Here is a 24,031-nt window from a genome sequence, read left to right on the forward strand (position 1 = left end):
TGCTGTTTTGGGCCTTATCCCCTCTGATTTTTACATAATTTTACAGATTTTCCATATTTTTCCACTTATCCCAGTAATTTTCCCCTCATCCCAGTGATTTTCCACTTCATTTCTCTGTTTTCTGCCTCATTTTGCTGCTTTTCCAGTTCATTTTGCCATTTTCCCCCTCATCCCATTATTTTCCCCCTCATTCCAATTGTTTTCTCCCTTATTTTGATTTTCTCCACCTAAATTTGGGTTTTTTTCCTTTATCCCAGTATTTCCCCCCTCATCCTGGTCATTCCCCCCTTCATTTTATTATTTTTGGCCTTATTTCATTCTTTTCCCACCTCATTTTGGTATTTTTCCACCTCATTTTGCTGTTTTGGGCCTCATCCCCTCCGATTTTTCCATAATTTTGGTATTTTCCCCCTTATCCCAGCAATTTCCCCCTCATACTATTATTTTTCCACCTCATTTTCAGATTTTTTGCCTCAGCCCAGTGACTTCCCACCTGATTTTCGGGGGTTTTACCACATTTCAGTGCTTTTCCCCCTCTTTTTTTTTTTTTTTTTTTTTTTTTTTTCACCTAATTTTTGTATTTTCCCCCTTACCCCAGTGGCTTTCCACTCATCCTGCTGTTTTCTCCCGTCATTACGATATTTTCCCCCCTCATTTTGTGGTTTTCCCCCCTCATTTTCCACTTTTCCCCCTCACGTTCCAATTTTCCCCCTCATTTTTCAATTTTCCCCCTCATGCCGCTATTTCTTCCCCCATCCCAGGTATTTTTCTACCTCATCCCGATGTTTTTCCCCTCAGCCCGGCGCTTTTTCCCGCCTCATTTTCCAACTTTTCCCCTCAGCCCGGAGCTTTTCCCGCCTCATTTTCCAACTTTTCCCCTCAGCCCGGCGCTTTTTCCGCCTCACTTTCCAACTTTTCCCCTCAACCCGGCGCTTTTCCGCCTCATTTTCCAACTTTTCCCCTCAGCCCGGAGCTTTTCCCGGCGCCTCTGGAGCCCTGAGGGCCCTGAGGGCAAAATGGCGGGAAGCTGCCGGGGAAGGGGGGGGCGCATCTATGAGGGGCCGCAGCGCTATAGGGGATTTTTATGGGGTCGCTGAGGCTTTTTATGGCTTTGAGCCCCAATAGAGAAGCCCTGAGAGGTTTCTAGAGGGATTCTATACGATCTGGAGATCTATAAGATTCCCTATAACCGAGGAACGCCCCCCACCCCGGCCCTTCTCCTTCCACTTCCGCTTCCCCCCGGAACCTTTTCACCGCCGCACCACCGGCGGTGCCGTCACATTGCGGTCCCCCGGGGCCACTTCCGGGTGGCGCCGGTGGCGCGGCCGTGGCTGTCGCCTGTCGCGACAGGGAGGTGGCCCGGCCCTCCCGGGGGTCGCCGCTCGCTGTCGCCATGAGGGTGGGGGCGGTGCTGCGGCTCTGCTCGCGCCCGGAGCTCCGGTACCAGCAGGGCCAGCGGCCGGAGCCTGGAATCCGCGAGTATTTTTATTACGTAGATCACCAAGGGCAGGTGAGGGGGGATCGATAAGGGATCGATAAGGGATCGATAAGGGTTGGGGGATCGGGAGGGGGTTCCGGGCAGTGGATCCCGCCTGGATTCTGGGCAGATCCCGAAAAAATCGCAGCGAGGATCCGGGTGGATCCAGGGTAGATCCCACATAAAACCCGGAAAGATCCTGATCAAATCCCCCAAAAAATTCCAGATTAAACCCGAATTAAACCCGAATTAAACCCCGATTTAACCCAGATAAATCCCCAACAAATCCCAGCTGGATCCCGGCCAGATCCCACACAAATCCCACTCCGATTCCAAAGGAATCCCCCCCAAAAAAATATTTCCATGGACTCAGAGCAGATCCCAAAAAAATCCCAAAAATCCCGGGGCAAATCCCAGCTGGATCCCCCAAAAAAGACCCCAAAAGGATCCAGGACAGATCCCAAACCCATCCCAGAGAACAAATTCCAGGTTTTTTTGGAGAAAACTCGACTTTTTTGAGGCTTTTTCCTGTTTTTTCTGCAGCTTTTCCTGGATGACACCAAAGTCAAGAATTTTGTCACCTGCTTCAAAGGTACCGCCCTAATTACCCTGGTTCATTAAGTCTCTTGTTAATTTGGAGCTGAATATTAATTAGGAGTTGGTTATTAATTGGGATTTGAGCCTTAATTTGGATTTAATCCTTAAAAAAAGGCAAAAAACCATCCAAAGCACCCCAAAAATCTGCCAAAAACCACCAAAAATCCTCCAAAAAACCCTTCTAAACCACGATAAAAAACCACCTGGAAAAACCCCAAATAAAACTGGCAAAACCCCAAAAAAACCACTGGAAAAAACCCAAAATCACCCAAAACATTCCTGAAAAACAACCCAAAAATCACCCCAAAAATTCCTGAAAAACCACCAATAACACCCAAAAAAACCACCATGGAAATCCCAAAAATAGGCAAAAAATTGTCCAAAACACCCCAAAAATCCTCAAAAAACCTCTACTAAACCCCTATACAAAAATCACTGGAAAAAGCCAAAATAAGACCCAAAAAACCCCAAAGAAACCCAAAAATACCACTGAAAAAATCCCAAAAAACACCCAAAAACCCACTACAAAAATCTCAGAAAAAACCCCAAAAGGTGCCAAAAAGACACTGGAAAAACCCCAAAGAAACCCCAAAATACCCGTCAGAAAAACCCCAAAAATCACCCAAAAACCCTGGAAAAAATACCAAAAATCACACAAAAATTTCCAGAAGAACCACCAACAACACCTGAAAAGACCATGGCAAAAACCCCAAAAAATGGCAAAAAACCACCCCAAACACCCCAAAAAACTGCCCAAAAGCCGCCAAAAATCCTCCCAAAAACCCTCCAAAGGCACGATAAAAAACCACCTGGAAAACCCCAAATAAGACTGGAAAACCCCAAAAAAAACCCCAAACCCATCATGAGAATGACCAAAAAACACCTTCAAACCCCACTCCAAATAAGCCCAAAAAGCCCAGAAAACCACCAAAAACAACTCCATGGAAACCACCAAGAATCCACCAGAAAAACCCCAGAAAACCCCAAAAATACTTTGGAAAAACCCCAAAAAACCACCACAAAAACCTCAAAAAAAAAACCAAAAGACCCCAGAATGGCACTGGGAAAACCCAAAAAAACCCAAAAAAACCCCAAAAATCACCCAAAAAATCCAGAAAAACCACCAATAACACCCAAAAAAACCCGCCACAGAAACACAAAAAAAAAGGCAAAAAACCATCCAAAACCCACCAAAAATCTGCCAAAATTCACCAAAAATCCCCCAAAAAACCCTTCTAAACCACGATAAAAAACCACCTGGAAAAACCCCAAATAAAACTGGCAAAACCCCAAAAAAAACCACTGGAAAAAACCCAAAAATCACCCAAAACATTCCTGAAAAACAACCCAAAAATCACCCCAAAATTCCTGAAAAACCACCAATAACACCCAAAAAACCACCATGGAAATCCCAAAAATAGGCAAAAAATTGTCCAAAACACCCCAAAAATCCTCAAAAAACCTCTACTAAACCCCTATACAAAAATCACTGGAAAAAGCAGAAATAAGACCCAAAAAACCCCAAAGAAAGCCAAAAATACCACTGAAAAAATCCCAAAAAACACCCAAAAACCCACTACAAAAACCTCAAAAAAAACCCCAAAAGGTGCCAAAAAGACACTGGAAAAACCCCAAAGAAACCCCAAAATACCGTCAGAAAAACCCCAAAAATCACCCAAAAACCCTGGAAAAAATACCAAAAATCACAAAAAAATTTCCAGAAGAACCACCAACAACACCTGAAAAGACCATGGCAAAAACCCCAAAAAATGGCAAAAAACCCACCCCAAACACCCCAAAAAACTGCCCAAAAGCCGCCAAAAATCCTCCCAAAAACCCTCCAAAGGCACGATAAAAAACCACCTGGAAAACCCCAAATAAGACTGGAAAACCCCAAAAAAACCCAAAACCATCATGAGAATGACCAAAAAACAACTTCAAACCCCACTCCAAATAAGCCCAAAAAGCCCAGAAAACCACCAAAAACACCTCCATGGAAACCACCAAGAATCCACCAGAAAAACCCCAGAAAACCCCAAAAATACTTTGGAAAAACCCCAAAAACCACCACAAAAACCTCAAAAAAAAAACAAAAAGACCCCAGAATTTTGGGAAAAACCCAAAAAAAACCCCAAAAAACCCCAAAAATCACCCAAAAAAATCCAGAAAAACCACCAATAACACCCAAAAAAACTGCCACAGAAACACCAAAAAAAGGCAAAAAACCATCCAAAACCCACCAAAAATCTGCCAAAATTCACCAAAAATCCTCCAAAAAACCCTTCTAAACCACGATAAAAAACCACCTGGAAAAACCCCAAATAAAACTGGCAAAACCCCAAAAAAAACCACTGGAAAAAACCCAAAAATCACCCAAAAATTCCTGAAAAACAACCCAAAAATCACCCAAAAATTCCTGAAAAACCACCAATAACACCCCAAAAAAACCACCATGGAAATCCCAAAAATAGGCAAAAAATTGTCCAAAACACCCCAAAAATCCTCAAAAAACCTCTACTAAACCCCTATACAAAAATCACTGGAAAAAGCAGAAATAAGACCCAAAAAACCCCAAAGAAAGCCAAAAATACCACTGAAAAAATCCCAAAAAACACCCAAAAACCCACTACAAAAATCTCAAAAAAAACCCCAAAAGACGCCAAAAAGACACTGGAAAAACCCCAAAGAAACCCCAAAATACCATCAGAAAAACCCCCAAAATCACCCAAAAACCCTGGAAAAAATACCAAAAATCACAAAAAAATTTCCAGAAGAACCACCAACAACACCTGAAAAGACCATGGCAAAAACCCCAAAAAATGGCAAAAAACCCACCCAAAACAGCCCAAAAAACTGCCCAAAAGCCGCCAAAAATCCTCCCAAAAACCCTCCAAAGGCACGATAAAAAACCACCTGGAAAACCCCAAATAAAACTGGAAAACCCCCCCAAAAAAAACCCCAAAACCATCATGAGAATGACCAAAAAAAACTTCAAACCCCACTCCAAATAAGCCCAAAAAGCCCAGAAAACCACCAAAAACACCTCCATGGAAACCACCAAGAATCCACCAGAAAAACCCCAGAAAACCCCAAAAATACTTTGGAAAAACCCCATAAACCACCACAAAAACCTCAAAAAAAAAAATCCAAAAAGACCCCAGAATTTGGGGAAAAACCCAAAAAAACCCCCAAAAAACCACTGGAAAAAAAAAAACCCCAAAAATCACCCAAAAAATCCAGAAAAACCACCAATAACACCCCAAAAAAAAACCCGCCACAGAAACACAAAAAAAGGCAAAAAACCATCCAAAACCCACCAAAAATCTGCCAAAATTCACCAAAAATCCTCCAAAAAACCCTTCTAAACCACGATAAAAAACCACCTGGAAAAACCCCAAATAAAACTGGCAAAACCCCAAAAAAACCACTGGAAAAAACCCAAAAATCACCCAAAAATTCCTGAAAAACAACCCAAAAATCACCCAAAAATTCCTGAAAAACCACCAATAACACCCCAAAAAAACCACCATGGAAATCCCAAAAATAGGCAAAAAAATTGTCCAAAACACCCCAAAAATCCTCAAAAAACCTCTACTAAACCCCTATACAAAAATCACTGGAAAAAGCAGAAATAAGACCCAAAAAACCCCAAAGAAAGCCAAAAATACCACTGAAAAAATCCCAAAAAACACCCAAAAACCCACTACAAAAACCTCAAAAAAAAACCCCAAAAGACGCCAAAAAGACACTGGAAAAACCCCAAAGAAACCCCAAAATACCATCAGAAAAACCCCAAAAATCACCCAAAAACCCTGGAAAAAATACCAGAAATCACAAAAAAATTTCCAGAAGAACCACCAACAACACCTGAAAAGACCATGGCAAAAACCCCAAAAAATGGCAAAAAACCACCCAAAACAGCCCAAAAAACTGCCCAAAAGCCGCCAAAAATCCTCCCAAAAACCCTCCAAAGGCACGATAAAAAACCACCTGGAAAACCCCAAATAAAACTGGAAAACCCCCCCAAAAAAAAACCCCAAAACCATCATGAGAATGACCAAAAACACCTTCAAACCCCACTCCAAATAAGCCCAAAAAGCCCAGAAAACCACCAAAAACACCTCCATGGAAACCACCAAGAATCCACCAGAAAAACCCCAGAAAACCCCAAAAATACTTTGGAAAAACCCCATAAACCACCACAAAAACCTCAAAAAAAAAAACCAAAAGACCCCAGAATGGCACTGGGAAAACCCAAAAAAACCCAAAAAAACCCCAAAAATCACCCAAAAAAAATCCAGAAAAACCACCAATAACACCCCAAAAAAACCCCACAGAAACACCAAAAAGGCAAAAAACCATCCAAAACCCACCAAAAATCTGCCAAAATTCACCAAAAATCCTCCAAAAAACCCTTCTAAACCACGATAAAAAACCACCTGGAAAAACCCCAAATAAAACTGGCAAAACCCCAAAAAACCACTGGAAAAAACCCAAAATCACCCAAAACATTCCTGAAAAACAACCCAAAAATCACCCAAAAATTCCTGAAAAACAACCCAAAAATCACCCCAAAAAAACCACCATGGAAATCCCAAAATAGGCAAAAAAATGTCCAAAACACCCCAAAAAATCCTCAAAAAACCTCTACTAAACCCCCTATACAAAAATCACTGGAAAAAGCAGAAATAAGACCCAAAAACCCCAAAGAAACCCCAAAAATACCACTGAAAAAATCCCAAAAAACACCCAAAACCCACTACAAAAACCTCAAAAAAAAAACCCCCAAAAGATGCCAAAAAGACACTGGAAAAACCCCAAAGAAACCCCAAAATACCGTCAGAAAAACCCCAAAAATCACCCAAAAACCCTGGAAAAAATACCAAAAATCACCCAAAAATTTCCACAAAAACCACCAATAACACCTGAAAAGATCATGGCAAAAACCCCAAAAATGGCAAAAAAACCCCAAAAAACCCCAAAAAAAACCGCCCCAAAAACCCCCCCAAAAAAACCCCAAAACTCCACTAAAACCAAAAAACAAATAAAAAAACCACAAAAAACAAAAACCCAAAAAGACGGAAAAACCCCAAAAAACCCCAAAAAACCCAAAACCCAAAAAACACTGAAAAACAACCCCAAAAAAAAACCAACAAAAAAAAAACCCAAAAAAATCCCCAAAAAAACTCCACATGATCCTCAAAAATACCATCAAAAACCTGCAAAAAACACCAAAAAACCCAGAAAAACCCCAAAAAACCAGCAGAAAAACCCCAAAAACCACCACAAAATCCTCAAAAAAAAGACCCCAGAAAACTCAAAAAGACAATACATAAAAACCTGCAAAATACAAAATACCAAAAAAAACCCCAAAAAAAAAAATAAAAATACCCAAAAATCACCAAACAAATTACGAAAACACCAATAACACCCAAAAAAAAACCCCAAAAAGAAAAAAAATGGCAAAAAACCACCCAAAAACACCCCAAAAAACCACCCAAAACCCCTCCTAAACCGCTATAAAAAACACTGGAAAAACCCCAAATAAGACCATAGAACTGCCCAAAAAACACCAAAACCCCCATAAAAATATCAAAAACCACTGAAAACACCCCAAAAACACCTCAAAAAATCTCCACCAAAATGTCCAAACAATCGCCAAAAACTATCCAAAAAAACCACAAAAACCCTCAAAAATAAGCCCCAAAAAAGCCCAAAAATCACTAAAATCACCCAAAAAACCCCAATAATCAACCCCATGTAATTCCCAGCACTGATTTTCCCCAAATTCCCCAAAAATTCCATTAAAAAGCCCCAAAAAGACCCCAAAAACCACCACAGAAACCTCAAAATAACCCCCCAAAAAAGCCAAGGAAAAACGCCAAATAACCCCAATATACCATTGGAAAAACCCCAAAAAACACCCAAAAAATGGAAAATAACCAAAAAATCACCAAAAAAATTCCGGAAAAACCACCACGAAAAACCCAAAAGAACCAGCAAGGAAACCCCAAGAAATGGCAATAAAGCCTCCTAAAACACCCCAAAAACCTGCCAAAACCACCAAAAAACCCCACTGAACCACTGGAAATAAACACTGGGAAAACCCCAAATGAGACTGGAAAAACTCCCAAAAGAACACAAAATCCATCATAAGAATGACCAAAAAAAACCTCAAAAAACACCAAAAAATTTCTAGAGAAACCACCAATAACACCCCAAAAAATCACGGCAAAAAAAAAAAAAAAATGGCAAAAAACCACCCAAAACACCCCAAAAAAACCACCCAAAAACCCCTACTAAACCACTATAAAAAACACTGGAAAAACCCCAAATAAGACCATAGAACTGCCCAAAAAACACCAAAAACCCCCATAAAAATATCAAAAACCACTGAAAACACCCCAAAAAACCCTCAAAAAATCTCCACAAAAATCTCCAAACAATCGCCAAAAACTATCCAAAAAAAACCACAAAAACCCTCTAAAATAAGCCCAAAAAAACCCCAAAAATCACTAAAATTACCCAAAAACCCCCAATAATCAACCCCATGAAATTCCCGGCGCTGATGTTCCCCAAATTCTCCCCCAGACGTCGGATTCCTTTCCTCCTTCTCCCGTTCCCAGGAGCGCTTCCCGTTCCTGTCGCGCTTTTCTTCTGCTTTTCTGTCGGCTCCAAAATTCCCATCAAACCACCAAAAAACTCGACAAAAAAACCAGCAAAAAAAACCCCCAAAAACAGCAGAAAAACCCCCAAAAACCAGCAGAAAAACCCCAAAAACCACCACAAGAACCCCAAAAAATCCGCCAAAGACTCCGGAATGACACCAGAAAAACCCCAAAGGAATCCCAATATACCAATGGAAAACCACCCCAAATCACCCAAAAAACCTGGAAAAAATACCAAAAATCACCAAAAAAATTCCAAACAAACCACCAATAACACCCCAAAAAATCTGTACGTAAGTCTTCAAAAAATTGGAAAAAACCACCCAAAAGACCCAAAAAAAAGCCAAAAAACACCAAAAATCCTCCAAGAAACTCTACTATACCATGATCAAAAATCACCACAAAAACACCAAATAAGACCGGAAAACCCAAAAAAAAACACCATAAAAATACCTTAAAACACTGAAAACACCCCACAAAAAAACCCCAAAAAAACCTCAAAAAAATCTCCACAAAAATCTCCACATGATCCTCAAAAACCATAAAAAAACTGCAAAAACCCACCAAAAAACAGCAGAAAAACCCCCAAAACCCACCACAAAACCCTAAAAAAAAAAAAACCCAAAAGACCCCAAAAGACAATGGATTAACCCCAAAGAAATCTCAAAATACCAATACAAAACCCCAAAAAACACCCAAAAAAACCTGGAAAAAATACCAAAAATCACCAAAAAAATTCTAGAAAAACCACCAATAACACCCCAAAAAATCACGGCAAAAACCCCAAAAAATGGCAAAAAACCACCCAAAACCACCCAAAACACCCCAAAAAAACCACCCAAAAACCCTCTAATAAACCACTATAAAAAAACACTGGAAAAACCCCAAATAAGACCATAAAACTGCCCAAAAAACACCAAAACCCCCATAAAAGTACAAAAAACCACTGAAAACACCCCAAAAAACCTCAAAAAATCTCCAAACAATTGCCAAAAACTATCCAAAAAAACCACAAAAACCCTCAAAAATAAGCCCCCAAAAACCCCCAAAAATCACTAAAATTACCCAAAAACCCCCAATAATCAACCCCATGAAATTCCCGGTGCTGATGTTCCCCAAATTCTCCCCCAGACGTCGGATTCCTTTCCTTCTTCTCCCGTTCCCAGGAGCGCTTCCCGTTCCTGTCGCGCTTTTCTTCTGCTTTTCTGTCGGCTCCAAAATTCCCATAAAATCACCAAAAACCCTACAAAAAAAACAGCAGAAAAACCCCCAAAAAACAGCAGAAAAACCCCCAAAACCACCACGAAAACCTCAAAAGAAACCCAATAGATGCCAAAAAGACACTGGAAAAACCGCAAAGAAATCTCAAAATAGCAATAGAAAAGCCCAAAAAAACACCCAAAAAACCTGGAAAAAAACCCAAAAATCACCAAAAAAGTTCTAGAAAAACCACCAATAACACCCCAAAAAATCACGGCAAAAACCCCAAAAAATGGCAAAAAACCACGCAAAACACCCCAAAAAACACCAAAAAAACCACCCAAAAACCCTCTAATAAACCACTATAAAAAAACACTGGAAAAACCCCAAATAAGACCATAAAACTGCCCAAAAAACACCAAAACCCCCATAAAAATACAAAAAAACACTGAAAACACCCCAAAAACACCTCAAAAAATCTCCAAACAATTGCCAAAAACTATCCAAAAAGCCACAAAAACCCTCAAAAATAAGCCCAAAAAAAACCCAAAAATCACTCAAATCACCCCAAAAACCCCAATAATCAACCCCATGAAATTCCCGGCGCTGATTTTCCCTAAATTCTCCCCCCAGACGTGGGATTCCTTTCCTTCTTCTTCCGGCACCTGGAGAGTTTCCCCCTGCCCACGATTCTGGCTTTTCTGCGAGCGCTCCAAAATTCCCCAAAAACCCAAAAACAACTGGAAAAACTCCAAAAACCCCCCCCCAAAAGACACTGCAAAATAGCAAAAACCACCAAGCAACACCCCAACCCTGAAAAGGCACCAAAAACCAGCCCAGCAAACCCCAAAAAACTCCTTTTTAAAACCCCAAATATCCACAAGAAAACCCAAAAAAAAACCACCCAAAAAACCAAGAAAGAACCACCCAAAAGACCCCAGACAGCCCCAACAAAAACTCCATGCGAAAACCATCGGAAAACCCAAAAAACCCCAAAAGACCACCCAAAAATGCAAAAACAACCCCAACAAACACTGAAAACCCAAAACAACAACAAAAGAGCACCAAAAATGCCAAAAAAAGCCAAAAACACCAAAAAACCAACAAAAAACCCCAAGAAAGCCCCCAAAACCCCAAAACCAAACCCCTAAAAATCCCGTTGTCAGCGGGCGCCGTCGGCTTGGTGCGCTGGGCGCTGGCCCAAGAGCTGAGCGCGCACTTTCGCTTCCACAACGGGCCCCAGGAGCCCCCGACGCATTTGGTGTGGCGAGGGAAGGAGCATCGGCTCTGCGGGGAAATCCTGGGAATGCTGCGGGCGCACAGATCGGGGTCGGAGGCGGGAGCTGCGATGGCCGCCCCGTGAATCGCTGGGAAGCGAATCAACTCGTTCCTGCAGTCGTTAAATACACGGGTTAATGAATGAATAACTCTGTTGGTGATTTCAATCAGTAATTTCAGGAAGGGTTTCCCCCTTGCCCAATTCTGCTTGTCTGGCAGCTCCAAAATTCCCAAAAAACCCCAAAAAAACAACTGGAAAAACTCCAAAAAAGGCGCCCAAAAAGACACTGCAAAAATAGCAAAAACCACCAGCAAAACCCCCAAAAACCCTGAAAAAGGCACCAAAAAACAAGCCCAGCAAACCCTAAATAAAACTCCATAAAAACTTTTTAAAAACTCCAAATATCCACAAAAAAACCCAAAAAAACCACCCAAAAAAACCAAGAAAGACCACCCAAAAGACCCCAGACAGCCCCAACAAAAAACTCCATGAAAACCATGGGAAAACCCAAAAAAACCCAAAAGACCACCCAAAAATGCAAAAAAACAACCCCAACAAACACTGGAAAACCCCAAAAACAACAACAAAGAGCACCAAAAAATGCCAAAAAAAAGCCAAAAACACCAAAAAAAACAACAAAAAAACCCCAAGAAAGCCCCCAAAAACCCCAAAAAATGACCCAAACCCCTAAAAAATCCCCGTTGTCAGCGGGCGCCGTCGGCTTGCTGCGCTGGGCGCTGGCCCAAGAGCTGAGCGCGCACTTTGGCTCCCACGCCGGGCCCCAGGAGCCCCCGACGCATTTGGTGTGGCGAGGGAAGGAGCATCGGCTCTGCGGGGAAATCCTGGGAATGCTGCGGGCGCACAGATCGGGGTCGGAGGCGGGAGCTGCGATGGCCGCCCCGTGAATCGCTGGGAAGCGAATCAACTCGTTCCTGCAGTCGTTAAATACATTAAATACATTAAATACATTAAATACACTGGTTAATGAATTAATAACTCTGTTGGTGATTTCAATAATTAATTTCAGGAAGGGTTTCCCCCTTGCCCAATTCTGCTTGTCTGGCAGCTCCAAAATTCCCCAAAAAACCCAAAAAAACAACTGGAAAAACTCCAAAAAAACCTCCCAAAAAGACACTGCAAAAATAGCAAAAACCGCCACCAATACACCCCAAAAACCCTGAAAAAGGCACCAAAAAACAAGCCCAGCAAACCCTAAATAAAACTCCATAAAAACTTTTTAAAAACTCCAAATATCCACAAAAAAACCCAAAAAAACCACCCAAAAAAACCAAGAAAGACCACCCAAAAGACCTCAGACAGCCCCAACAAAAAACTCCATGAAAACCATGGGAAAACCCAAAAAAACCCCAAAAGACCACCCAAAAAGCACCAAAACAACCCCAAAAACAACAACAAAAAGCACCAAAAAATGCCAAAAAAAAGCCAAAAACACCAAAAAAAACCACCAAAAAAACCAAGAAAGACCACCCAAAAGACCCCAGACAGCCCCAACAAAAAACTCCATGAAAACCATGGGAAAACCCCCAAAAAAACCCCAAAAAACCACTGGAAAACTCATAAATATCTCCAAAAAACCTCCCAAAAAGACACTGGAAAAATAGCAAAAACTGCCACCAAAACCCCCAAAAACCCTCAAAAAGCCCCAAAAAACAAGCCCAGCAAACCCCAAATAAAACTCCATAAAAACCTCAAAAAAACCCCCCAAATATCCACAGGAGAACTCCAAAAAACACCAGAAAAAAAACCCAAAAAACCAAGAAAAACCACCCAAAAAACCCCAGACAGCCCCAACAAAAAACTCCATGAAAACCCTGGGAAAACCCAAAAAAACCCCAAAAGACCACCCCAAACAACCCCAAAATCAACAAAAAAAAGCGCCAAAAAGCGCCAAAACCAGCCAATACCACAAAAAAACTCCAAAAACCCCCGAGAATGCACCAAAAAAACCCCCAAACTCACCCAAAAAACCCTGAAAACCCCCCCAAAAACGACTGAAAAACTCCAAAAAAAGCCCCCAATAAAGACACTGAAGAAATACCAAAAACCACCACCAAAACCCCCAAAAACACGAAAAGGCCACCAAAAAACAGCCCAAAAACCCCCAGCAAGGCCCAAATAAAACCCCATAAAAACCTAAAAAAAAACCCCAAAAACCACCAGAAAAAAAACCAAAAAAACCAAGAAAAACCACCCACAAACCCCAGAGAGCCCCAACAAAAAACTCCATGAAAACCCTGGGAAAACCCAAAAAAACCCCAAAAGACCACCCAAAAACGCACCAAAACAACCCCAAAAAACACTGGAAAACCCCAAAACCAAGAAAATACACACCATAAAAACCCCAAAACCACAAAAAACCCCACCGAGAAAGCGCCAAAAAACCCCAAAAAATGCTATTTTTGATTTAAATAATCAATTTCAAGAAGAGTTCCCCCTTCCCAATTCCTCTTTTTTCTCATCCCTGAAATTCCCAGAAAATCCCCAAAAAAACTCCTTCCTTCTTTAAATCCTGCATTTGGGGATTTGGGATGGAGGATTTGGGAACTTTTCATGAAGGATTTGGGATGAAGGATTTGGGATGAAGGATTGGGGGATTTGGGATGAAGGATTTGGATTTGGGCATTTGGGATCAAGGAATTGGGAACTTTGGACCAAGGATTTGGGATGAAGGATTTGGGGGATTTGGCAATTTGGAGATTTGGGATGAAGGATTTGGGGATTTGGAATGAAGGATTTGGGAATTTGGGATGGAGGGTTTGGGATGGAGGGTTTGAGGATTTGGGATGAAGGATTTGGGGGATTTGGCAATTTGGAGATTTGGGATGAAGGATTTGAGGTGAAGGATTTGGGAATTTGGGATGAAGGGTTTGGGGATTTGGGATTTGGAATGAAAGATTTGGGGATTTTGAATGAAGGATTTGGGGATTTGGAATGAAGGATTTGGGGATTTGGGGAGAAGGATTTGGGGGATTTGGGATGAAGAGAGAAGGATTTGGGATGAAGGATTTGGAATGAAGGATTTGGGGGATTTGGGATGAAGGATTTGGGGATTTGGGATGGAGGGTTTGGGATGGAGGGTTTGAGGATTTGGGATGAAGGATTGGGGGATGAAAGACTTGGGGGATTTGGGATGGAGGGTTTGGGGATTTTGGGATGGGGGATTTGAGATGAAGGATTTGGGGGATTTGGCAATTTGGGGATTTGGGGGGAAGGATTTGGGGGATTTGGGATGAAGGATTTGGGAATTTGGGATGGAGGGTTTGAGGATTTGGGATGAAGGATTGGGGGTGAAGGATTTGGGGGATTTGGGATGAAGGATTTGGATTTGGGATGAAGGATTTGGGGATTTTGGGATGGGAGATTTGAGATGAAGGATTTGGGGATTTTGAGATGGGAGATTTGAGATGAAGGATTTGGGGGATTTGGCAATTTGGGGATTTGGGGGATTTGGGATGAAGGATTTGAGGTGAAGGATTTGGGAATTTGGGATGAAGGATTTGGGAACTTTGGATGAAGGATTTGGGATGAAGGATTTGGGGATTTGGGATCAAGGATTTGGGGATTTGAGATGACGGGTTTGGGGGATTTGGGATGAAAGGTTTGGGAATTTGGGATCAAGGATTTGGGGATTTGGGATGAACGATTTGGGATGAAAGATTTGAGATGAAGGATTTGGGTGGTTTGGGATGAAAGATTTGGGTGATTTGGATGGTGGCAGCTTATTAATTAATAACCAATTACTGATAAATAATTAATTAATATTTATTTCATACTTAAATAACGTCCCAAAGGAATTAAGGGCATTCAAGGCCTTTTCCCCACCGGACACAGCAATAAAACTTCTGGGAAAAACTTTGGGGTTGGGGTGGGGAAACACCAAAACTGGACGGGAAAACATCGGGGTGGGGTGGAAAAATCCTAAAATAAAACACAAAACATCGGGATGGGGTGGAAAAATATAAAAACCAGGCAGAAAAGCACCGAAATAAAGGGAAAAAACCACCGGGGTGAGGCAGAAAAGCACCGGGATGAGGCGGAAAACGCCCGGATTTTGGGATGAAGGATTTGGATTCTGGGATGAAGGATTTGGATTTTGGGATGAAGGATTTGGATTTTGGGATGAAGGATTTGGAATTAAGGCGGCGGCGCTTTTCCACCATGGAGGCTCCAAGCTCTTCCCAAATCACAAGGAGAAGAAGTCCAGGGTTCCGTGGCCGTAGGGGTTGGAGGTCCACACGAGGTCGGTCCTGCCGGAATTCGCCAACATTTGGCAAAACTCAGCGTCGGCCGCCGCCAAAAGTTCCTCGTCCACCGGATCCTCGAAATTCCAAGCGGATTCCGGCGGCGGCTCCGGCTTGTAGCAATCCACGGGGAAGGGGTACACGACCAGGTGGAGGTCGGGCAGCTCCAGGGTTTTCTGGAGCAGATCCTTGAGCGCGGCCGTGGACAGGGAATTGCCGTAGAGTCCCAGGAAGCGCAGGCGGGAGCAGCGGCGCAGCGTCGGCAGCAGCGCGTCCAGGTGGGAGTCGGCCATGCGGCATTCCATGAGATCCAGGTGCAGCAGCGAGGCCGAGGTTTCCTCCAGGAGCAGCCGCAGAGGCTCCAGGAGGCCCTGGGAGAAGTCGTGGCCGCTCAGATCCAAGCGCTTGAGGGCCGGAGCGTGGAAGCTTTGGGAGAGGAAGGCGAGGTCGGCGGGAACGAGGGAGCAGAAGGCCAATTCCAAGCTTTCCAACGGAGCCTGGAGGTCGCTGGCGGGAGGGAAAAGGGAGAGGTGAGGATTTGTTGGGATTCAGGGGGAATGAGAGCTGGGATTGCATCCATGGGAGCGTGGGATTGTGGGATGGGTGAGGTTGGGAAAGAGCTCCAAGACCATCAAGGTCAGGGTTTGAGAATCATGGAATTGTGGGATCATGGGGTCATGGAATTGTGGAATCCAACAGTGGAATTATGGAATGGCTGAGGTTGGGAAAGAGCTCCAAGAACATCCAGGTCAAGGCTTGAAACTCATGGAATGATGAGATCACGGAGCCTTAGAATTGTGGAATGGCTGAGGTTGGGAAACAGCTCCAAGAACATCGAGTTTGACCTCTGAAAGTCCTGGGATTTTGGAGTTATGGGGTCATGGAATCATGGAATTACTCAGGTCGGGAAAGGTCCCCAAGACCCTAAAGTTCAAGGTTTGAGAATCATGGAATTACGGGATCATGGAGCCATGGAATTGTGGAATGACTAAGGTTGGGAAAGAGCTCCAAGAACATCGAGTTTGACCTCTGAAAATCCTGGGATTTTGGAATTATACGATCATGGATTTATGGAATGGCTGAGGTTGGGAAAGATCTCCAAGAACATCAAGTTCAAGGATTGAAACTCATGGATATTATGGGATCACGGATCCATGGAACTGTGGAATCAAACAGTGGAATTATGAAATGGCCGAGGTTGGGAAAGGTCTCCAAGAACATTGAGTCTGACCTCTGAAAATCCTGGGATCTTGGAGTGATGGGATCAGGGAATCACAGAGTAATAGAGTTGCTGAGGTTGGGAAAGGTCCCTAAGAACATCCAATTCAAGGTTTGAAATCATGGAATTACGGGATCATGGAGCCATGGAATTGCAGAATGACTGAAGTTGAGAAGGATCTCCAAGACCATCAAGTTTGACCTCTGAAATCCTGGGACTTTGGAATTACGGAGTCATGGAATGGCTGAGGTTGGGAAAGGTCTCCAAGAACATCAAGCTCCAGGTTTGAGAATCATGGAATTATGGGATGATAGGATCATGGAATTGTGGAATCAAATCATGGAATTGTGGAATGACTCAGGTTGGGAAAGGTCTCCAAGACCATCAGGTTTGACATCTGAGGATCACGGGATCAAGGAGTCATGGAACGGCTGCGGTTGGGGAAAACCTCCAGGAACATCAAGTCCAAGGTTTGAAATCCATGGAATTATGGAATGTGGGATCATGGAGTTCTGGGATCTGGGATCTTGGATCATAAATTAATAGAACTGTGGAATGTGGGATCATGGAATGCTGGGATCCCAGAGCTCTGGAGTCATGGAGAGACTCTTTGGGAGAGGAAGGCGAGGTCGGCGGGAACGAGGGAGCAGAAGGCCAATTCCAAGCTTTCCAACGGAGCCTGGAGTTCGCTGGCAGGAGGGAAAAGGGAGAGGTGAGGATTTGTTGGGATTCAGGGGGGAAATGTGGGGAAAGATCTCCAAGAATGTCAAGTTTGACCTCTAAAAATCCTGGGATTTTGGAGTTGTGGGATCATGGAATTATGAAATGACTGAGGTTGGGAAAGAGCTCCAAGAACATCAAGGTCAAGGTTTGAAACTCATGGAATTATGGGATCATGGAGCCATGGAATTGTGGAATGACTGAGGTTGGGAAAGATCTCCAAGAACGTCAAGTTGAACTTCTGAAAATCCTGGGATTTTGGAATGATGGGGTCACGGATTTATGGAATGGCTGAGGTTGGGGAAGAGCTCCAAGAACATTGAGTTTGACCTCTGAAAATCCTGGGATCTTGGAGTTATGGGGTCATGGAATCGTGGAATGACTCAGGTTGGGAAAGGTCTCCAAGACCATCAGGTGTGACAGCTGAGGATCACGGGATCATGGAGCTGCGGAATGACTGAGGTTGGGGAAAACCTCCAAGACCATCAAGGTCAAGGTTTGAAAGTCATGGAATGATGGGATCACAGAGCCATGGAATTATGAAATGGCTGAGACTGGGAAAGGTCTCCAAGACCATCCAGTTTGACCTCTGAAAATCTGGGATTTTGGAATGAGGGGATCGTGGAATTATGGAATTATTCAGGTTGGGAAAGGTGTCCAAGAACATCAGGTTTGACATCTGAGGATCATGGGATTATGGAGTTAGGGAATTATGGATCCATGAGATTATGGGGTCATGGAGCTGTGTGGTCATGGAACCATGGAATTATGGAATGGTTGAGATCGGGGAAAACCTCCAGGAACATCAAGTTCAAGCTTTGAAATTCATGGAATTATGGGATTGTGGGATCATGGAATTGTGGAAATAAATCAAGGAATTACGGAATCGCTGAGGTTGGGAAAGATCTCCAAGAACATCAAGTCTGATGTTGGAGGAACATGGAATTATGGGATCAAGGAATCATGGGATTTGGGAATCACAGGTAATGGAATTACGGAATGACTGAGATTGGGAAAGGTCTCCAGGAACATCAAGTTTGACCCCTGAAAATCCTGGGATTTTGGTATCATGGAGCCAAGGGATTGTGGAACTGAAATAACAGGATCATGGAGTCGTGGAATTATGGCATTATGGAATGATGGGATCATGGAGCTACGAGGTCATGGAGCCAGTGAAGTTGGAAAAGGCTTCAGGATCATCAAGTCCAACCTTTGGGAATCCTGGAGTCAAGGAATTATGGGATCATGGAGTTTTGAAATCATAGAGTTACGGAATCATGGAGCCATGGACTATTAGGATAACGGGATCATGGGAACCTGGGATCATTAAGGCTGGAAAAGATCTCCAAGACCATTGAGCCCAAACCTTGGGAATCATGGACCAAGGAATTATGGGATCATGGAATTATGGGATGATGGAATCATTGAGTTGTAAACTGTTGGGACAACAGGACAATGGAATCATGGGAACATTGGGATAATGAAATCCTGGAGTCATGGGATCCCTCAGGGTGGGAAAGGCCACGGAGCCCAACCTTTGAGACTCCTGGAATGATGGGATCATGGAATTGTGGGATAATAGAATCACTGAGTCAAAAACTAATAGGATGACAGAACCATGGGATCTTGTGAATGTTGGGATAATAAAATCCTGGAATCAGGGGGCTAAGATTGGAAAAGACCTCCAAGATTGTCAGGTTCAGCCTTTGAGAATCCTGGGATCATGGAATTCTGGGATCATGGAATTCTGGGATAATGGAATCACGGAGTCATGAGCTATTGGGATAACAGAATCAAGGGAACATGGGAATATTGGGATAATGAAATCAGGGAATCAAGGGATCATTAAGATTGGAGAAGACCTCCAAGATTATTGAGACCAACCGTTGGGAATCGTGGAACCAAGGAATTCTGGGATCTTGGAATGATGGGACAATGGAATCACTGAGTCACGAACTATCGGGATAAGGGAATCACGGGAACGTCGGGATAATGAAATCCTGGAAGCACGGGATCACTGAGGCTGGGAAAGACCCCCAGCCCTTGGGAATCCCCCGTGAGCGCGGGAAGGGCCCAGCCGGGCCCCGCTGCGTGGGGAACTCACCAGAGGATCTGGCGCAGATTGCCAGAGAGCCGGGAGGATCCCAGGTTGAGCTCGCGGAGGCTGGGCAGCATTCCCAGCTGCCCGGCCAGGCAGCGGATCCCGATGGCCGATTCCGGCGTGGGCCGCCGCACGTCCACGTTGCTGTACTGCAGCTTGAGGCTGCGCAGCTCCGGGAAGCGCGAGAGGTGCGGCAGGATCACCGAGAGCCCCGTCAATCCCAAGTTGTTGAATCTCAGATCCACCCTCCGCAGGAAGGACGGATCCAGAGTTTCCAGCAAAGCCACGATCCCGGACGCCGAGAGCTCCTCGGCTTGGAACTCGCGGCACTTGAGGCGCAGCGGGCCGGAGGATCCGGTCTGGAGCGCGTCGCGCAGGATCCCGTAGGACGTCCCGTTGACGAACAGGTCGGCGTGGACGTCCACGCCCGGGGGCTGCGGAGCGGCCGCGGCCGTGGCGGCCCCGGAGCGGCCTTTGTGCCGCTTGGATCCGCGCCGCTGGAATTCCCGCTGGTGCTTGGACACCTCCACGCAAGCCTTGGCCAAAGCCACCGTGCCCGACCAGACGCTCATCCCGTCCGGAGCGCGGCCGGACGCTGAATCCGGGAGGCCGGTGATGTCCAGAACGCGCAGGCTGGGAAAATGCGAAGATATCATCAAAAATGGGAAGAAACATCAAAAACGGGAGGAAAGAAACATCAAAAATGGGAGGAAACCATCAAAAATAGGAAGGAGCCATCAAAAATGGGAAAGAACAATCATAAAAAGGAGGGAACCATCAAATTGGGAAGAAACCATCAAAAATGGGAGGATATTATCTAACATGGGAAAAAAACCATCGAAAACAGGAAGAACTGTCAAAAATGGGAAGGAACCGTCAAAAACAAGAAGAAACCATCAAAAAAGGGAGGAAACCATTAAAAATGGGAGGAAATTATAAAAAAGGGGAAGAAATCATCAAAAAATGAAAGAAACTTAAGGATGGGAAGGAACCATCAAAAACGGGAGGAAACCATCAAAAACGGGAAGGAACCATGAAAAATGGGAAGGAACCATCAAAAACGGGAAGGAACCATCAAATACAAGAAAAAACCATTAAAAATGGGAGGAAACCATGAAAAATTGGAAGGAACCATCAGAAAAGGGAAGAAACCATCAAAAACAAAAAGAAACCATGAAAAACTGGAGGAAACCATCAAAAATGGGAAGGAGCCATCAAAAATGGGAGGAAATTATCAAACATGGGAAAAAAACATCGAAAATGGGAAGAACCATCAAAAACTGGAAAAAACCATCAAATACAAGAAGAAACCATCGAAACCAGGAGGAAACCATTAAAAATGTGAGGAAATAATAAAAAACGGGACGAAACCATCAGAAATGTGTGGAAACCATGAAAAACGGGAAGGAAACATCAAAAACGGGAAGGAACCATCAAAAATGGGGTGGAACCGTCAAAGAAGGAACCATCTAAAATGGCAAGAAAGCATCAAAAATGGGAGGAAACCATCAAAAACTGGAAGGAACCACCAAAAATTAGAAGAAAGCATCAAAAACAAAAAGAAACCATGAAAAGCTGGAGCAAACCATCAAAAATGGGAAGGAAACCATCAAAACCAGGAACCATCAAATACAAGGAGAAATCATCAAAACAAAAGGAAACCAGCAAAAATGGGAAGGAACCAGCAAGGAAGGCACCATCAGAAATGGGAAGAAACTAACAAAACCACGAAGGAACCATCAAAAACAGGAAAGAACCATTAAAAATGGGATGGAACCCTCAAAAACAATAAGGAACCATCAAAAACGGAAGGAACCATCAAAAACGGGAAGGAACCATCAAATACAAGAAAGAACCACCAAAAACAAGACGGAAACCATCAAAACCAAGCAGGAACCACCAAAACCGATGGAGGAAGCGCAGGAACGGAGGTGTCCCCATCCCAAAGCTCCCCAGAACCCACCTGGCGTCGTGTCCGGGCTCCTCCAGCTGCCGCCGGAGCTGCGCCACCACGGCCAGGATGACGGCCTGGACGCAGAGCTTGCAGGGATGGTCGCGCAGCAGCTCCCGGCGCCCCACCAGCCGCTGGAAGTTGAGCACCGGGAAAGGCCAAGCGGCCACCAAATCGCGCAGCACCAGGGGTCTTCCGTCCAGGAACGCCGCTTGGAAGAGGACGGGGTGGAGATCGGCGGGAAGGGCGGGAAGGGGGCGGTGGGCGACGACGCGGCGGGCGCAGAGGAAGAGGAGGGAATCCATTGGGGGCGGCTGTGGGGATTTGGAGAACAAAGAATAGCAGAGAAACCCCAAATGTGAGGGTATCCTGAAGAAAAGCCAAGATTTTGGGGGGGCTTGTGGGGATTTGGGGACCAAAGAATTCCAGGGAAACCCCAAATGCGAGGAGATCCCAAAGAAAAGCCGGGACAAGATGGCGGCTGTTGTGAGGGGACCCTCAGCGCGTCTTGGGGGGGGCTGTGGGGATTTGGGGATCAAAGAATTCCAGAGAAACCCCAAATGCGAAGTAACCCAAAGAAAAGCCAGGATCTGGGGAGCTTCTGGGGATTTGGGGACCTTTTGGGTGATGGAGAAGCAAAGAATTTCAGAGAAACCCCAAATGCGAGGAGATCCCAAAGAATATCCAGGACAAGATGGCGGCGGTTGTGAGGGGACCCCCAGCGCGTCCCAGCAGGGAATGTGGGGATTTGGGGAACAAATAATTGTGGGGAAACCCCAAATGCGAAGATGTTTTGAAGAAAAGTCGGGAATTTAGGGGGCTGTGGAGATTTGGAGACCTTTTGGGTGATGGAGAAGCAAAGAATTCCAGGGAAACCCCAAATGCGAGGAGATCCCAAAGAAAAGCCGGGACAAGATGGCGGCGGTTGTGAGGGGACCCCCAGCGCGTCCCGGACTTCCCTCACCCACCCGGGACACCCCAAAATCCCACAGGGATCCCAAATCCCTCCAGGGGATCTGAAAATTCCCACAGGGATCCCAAAATGCCCGTACGAGGATCTGGAAATTCCCTCAGGGATCCCCAGATGATCCCAAAGTGCCCTCAGGGATCCCCAAAAGCAGCCGCGCTGCCGCCCCCCCCAACATGGCGCCCCCCACTCACCGCCCGCCCGCAGCCCCCGACAGCCCCCAGCCCGCACGGAAGCTCCACTTCCGTGTCTGTGCGTTATTGTAACCAATCAGACAGAGAAAGCCGCCATGGGGGCGGAATCCTATCCTTCAATTGGCTTCTGCAGCTATCCGTCAAGGTTTTATTAAATTCTCATTGGTTCAAGGCTAGAAGGGCGGGCGCTTCTACATACGCCTTCCCATTGGTCCATTTTGATGTCAATCATCAATCTCTGCCTTCCCATAGGCTTGGCGGGAGCGGGAGGTTCGCTCTGAGGCGGCTCTGGGGTTTTCCGGAGCCTCCCTCGATCCCCGACCCCAAATCCCGACCCCAGTCCCGGTCCCAATCTCGATTCACATGGCGCCCTCCACTCACGGCCCGCCCGCAGTCCCCGACTGCCCCAGTTCGTACGGAAGCTCCATTTCCGTGTCTACGCATTGTTATAACCAATCAGTGGCCTAAACCCGCCTTGGGGGCTGATTCCTTTTATTTAAGTGGCTCTTACAGCTGTCTGTCAATATTTTATTAAATTCTCATTGGTTCAAGGCGAGAAGGACGGGCTCTTCCATATACTCCTTCTCATTGGTTCACGTCAGTGTCAATCACGAATCCCAGCCTTCCCATTGGCTGGCGCTTGGCGAGAGCGGGAGGTTCGCCCTGAGGCGGCTCTGGGTTCCCCCAGAGCCTTCCTCGGTCCCCGACCCCAATTCCCAATCCCGACCCCAAATGGAGACTCCAGTCCCGGTCCCAATCCCGATTCCCAATCCCCATGGCGCCCCCCACTCACCGCCCGCCCGTCGCCCCCGCCTGGGCCCAGCCCGCGCGGAAGGTTTACTTCTGGGTTTCCTCGTTATTGAAACCAATCAGCGTGCAAAACCCGCTTTAGGGGCGGATTCATTTAATTTAATTGGCTCTTACAGCTGTCTGTCAATCTTTTATTACATTCTCATTGGTTCAAGGCGAGATGGGCGGGCGCTTCCCTGTCCTCCTTTCCATTAGCTCACATAGCTGTCAATCACGAATCCCTGCCTTCCCATTGGCTGGCGCTTGGCGGGAGCGGGAAGTTCGCTCTGAGGCGGCTCTGGGGTCCCCCCGGAGCCTCCCTCGATCCCCGACCACAATTCCCGACCCCAATCCCGGTCCCAATCTCGATCCCAGACTCCAGTCCCGGTCCCAATCCCGATTACCGATCCACATGGCGCCCCCCATTCACCGCCCGCCCGCAGCCCCCGACTGCCCCCAGTTGGTACGGAAGCGCCACTTCCGTGTCTGCTCTTTGCGACAACCAATCAGCGGGCAAGACCCGCCTTAGCGGCTGATTCCTTTTTTTAATTAGCTTTCGAAGCTGTCTGTCAATGTTGTATTTAATTCTCATTGGATTAAGGCGAGA

General features: G+C 45.1%; 2 protein-coding genes across 4 annotated transcripts; one reads left to right on the forward strand and one right to left on the reverse strand.

Moving 5' to 3' along the window:
• Nucleotides 1-1,260: 1,260 nt before the first annotated feature.
• On the forward strand, nt 1,261-12,202 carry C2H8orf82 (chromosome 2 C8orf82 homolog). The gene is made up of 5 exons (XM_030964771.1): nt 1,261-1,510; nt 2,021-2,069; nt 8,666-8,722; nt 11,109-11,345; nt 12,176-12,202. The coding sequence occupies exons 1-4, from the start codon at nt 1,394-1,396 to the stop codon at nt 11,303-11,305; spliced, it is 420 nt and encodes a 139-aa protein (XP_030820631.1). The 5' UTR covers nt 1,261-1,393; the 3' UTR covers nt 11,306-11,345; nt 12,176-12,202.
• A 2,832-nt stretch (nt 12,203-15,034) lies between these two features.
• Nucleotides 15,035-23,869, reverse strand: LRRC14 (leucine rich repeat containing 14). 3 transcript variants are annotated; one of them, XM_030944170.1, is made up of 4 exons: nt 23,855-23,869; nt 21,487-21,788; nt 19,527-20,156; nt 15,035-15,990 (listed from the first exon to the last, which is right to left on the reverse strand). In XM_030944170.1, exons 2-4 carry the CDS (start codon nt 21,777-21,779, stop codon nt 15,426-15,428), a joined length of 1,488 nt encoding a protein of 495 aa, XP_030800030.1. In that variant the 5' UTR covers nt 21,780-21,788; nt 23,855-23,869; the 3' UTR covers nt 15,035-15,425. The 3 variants fall into 3 exon arrangements, with proteins under 3 accessions (XP_030800030.1, XP_030800032.1, XP_030800031.1); XM_030944172.1 differs by lacking the exon at nt 23,855-23,869 and adding an exon at nt 23,429-23,455; XM_030944171.1 differs by lacking the exon at nt 23,855-23,869 and adding an exon at nt 22,636-22,671.
• Nucleotides 23,870-24,031: the final 162 nt, after the last annotated feature.

This window comes from Camarhynchus parvulus, chromosome 2 (genome assembly GCF_901933205.1).
Source record: "Camarhynchus parvulus chromosome 2, STF_HiC, whole genome shotgun sequence".
Taxonomy (NCBI): Eukaryota; Metazoa; Chordata; class Aves; order Passeriformes; family Thraupidae; genus Camarhynchus; species Camarhynchus parvulus.

What these genes read in the sequence shown, in the direction of transcription:
- C2H8orf82 (XM_030964771.1), top strand. Translation starts at nt 1,394, where the DNA reads ATGAGGGTGGGGGCGGTGCTGCGGCTCTGCTCGCGCCCGGAGCTCCGG. An exon ending in TTTTGTCACCTGCTTCAAAG is followed by an intron (nt 2,070 to 8,665) that starts GTACCGCCCTAA and finishes ATTCTCCCCCAG; the next exon opens with ACGTCGGATTCCTTTCCTCC. An exon ending in GCGCTTCCCGTTCCTGTCGC is followed by an intron (nt 8,723 to 11,108) that starts GCTTTTCTTCTG and finishes TCCCGTTGTCAG; the next exon opens with CGGGCGCCGTCGGCTTGGTG.
- LRRC14 (XM_030944170.1), bottom strand. Translation starts at nt 21,779, where the DNA reads ATGGATTCCCTCCTCTTCCTCTGCGCCCGCCGCGTCGTCGCCCACCGC. An exon ending in GAGCCCGGACACGACGCCAG is followed by an intron (nt 20,157 to 21,486) that starts GTGGGTTCTGGG and finishes GCATTTTCCCAG; the next exon opens with CCTGCGCGTTCTGGACATCA. An exon ending in AATCTGCGCCAGATCCTCTG is followed by an intron (nt 15,991 to 19,526) that starts GTGAGTTCCCCA and finishes CCCTCCCGCCAG; the next exon opens with CGACCTCCAGGCTCCGTTGG.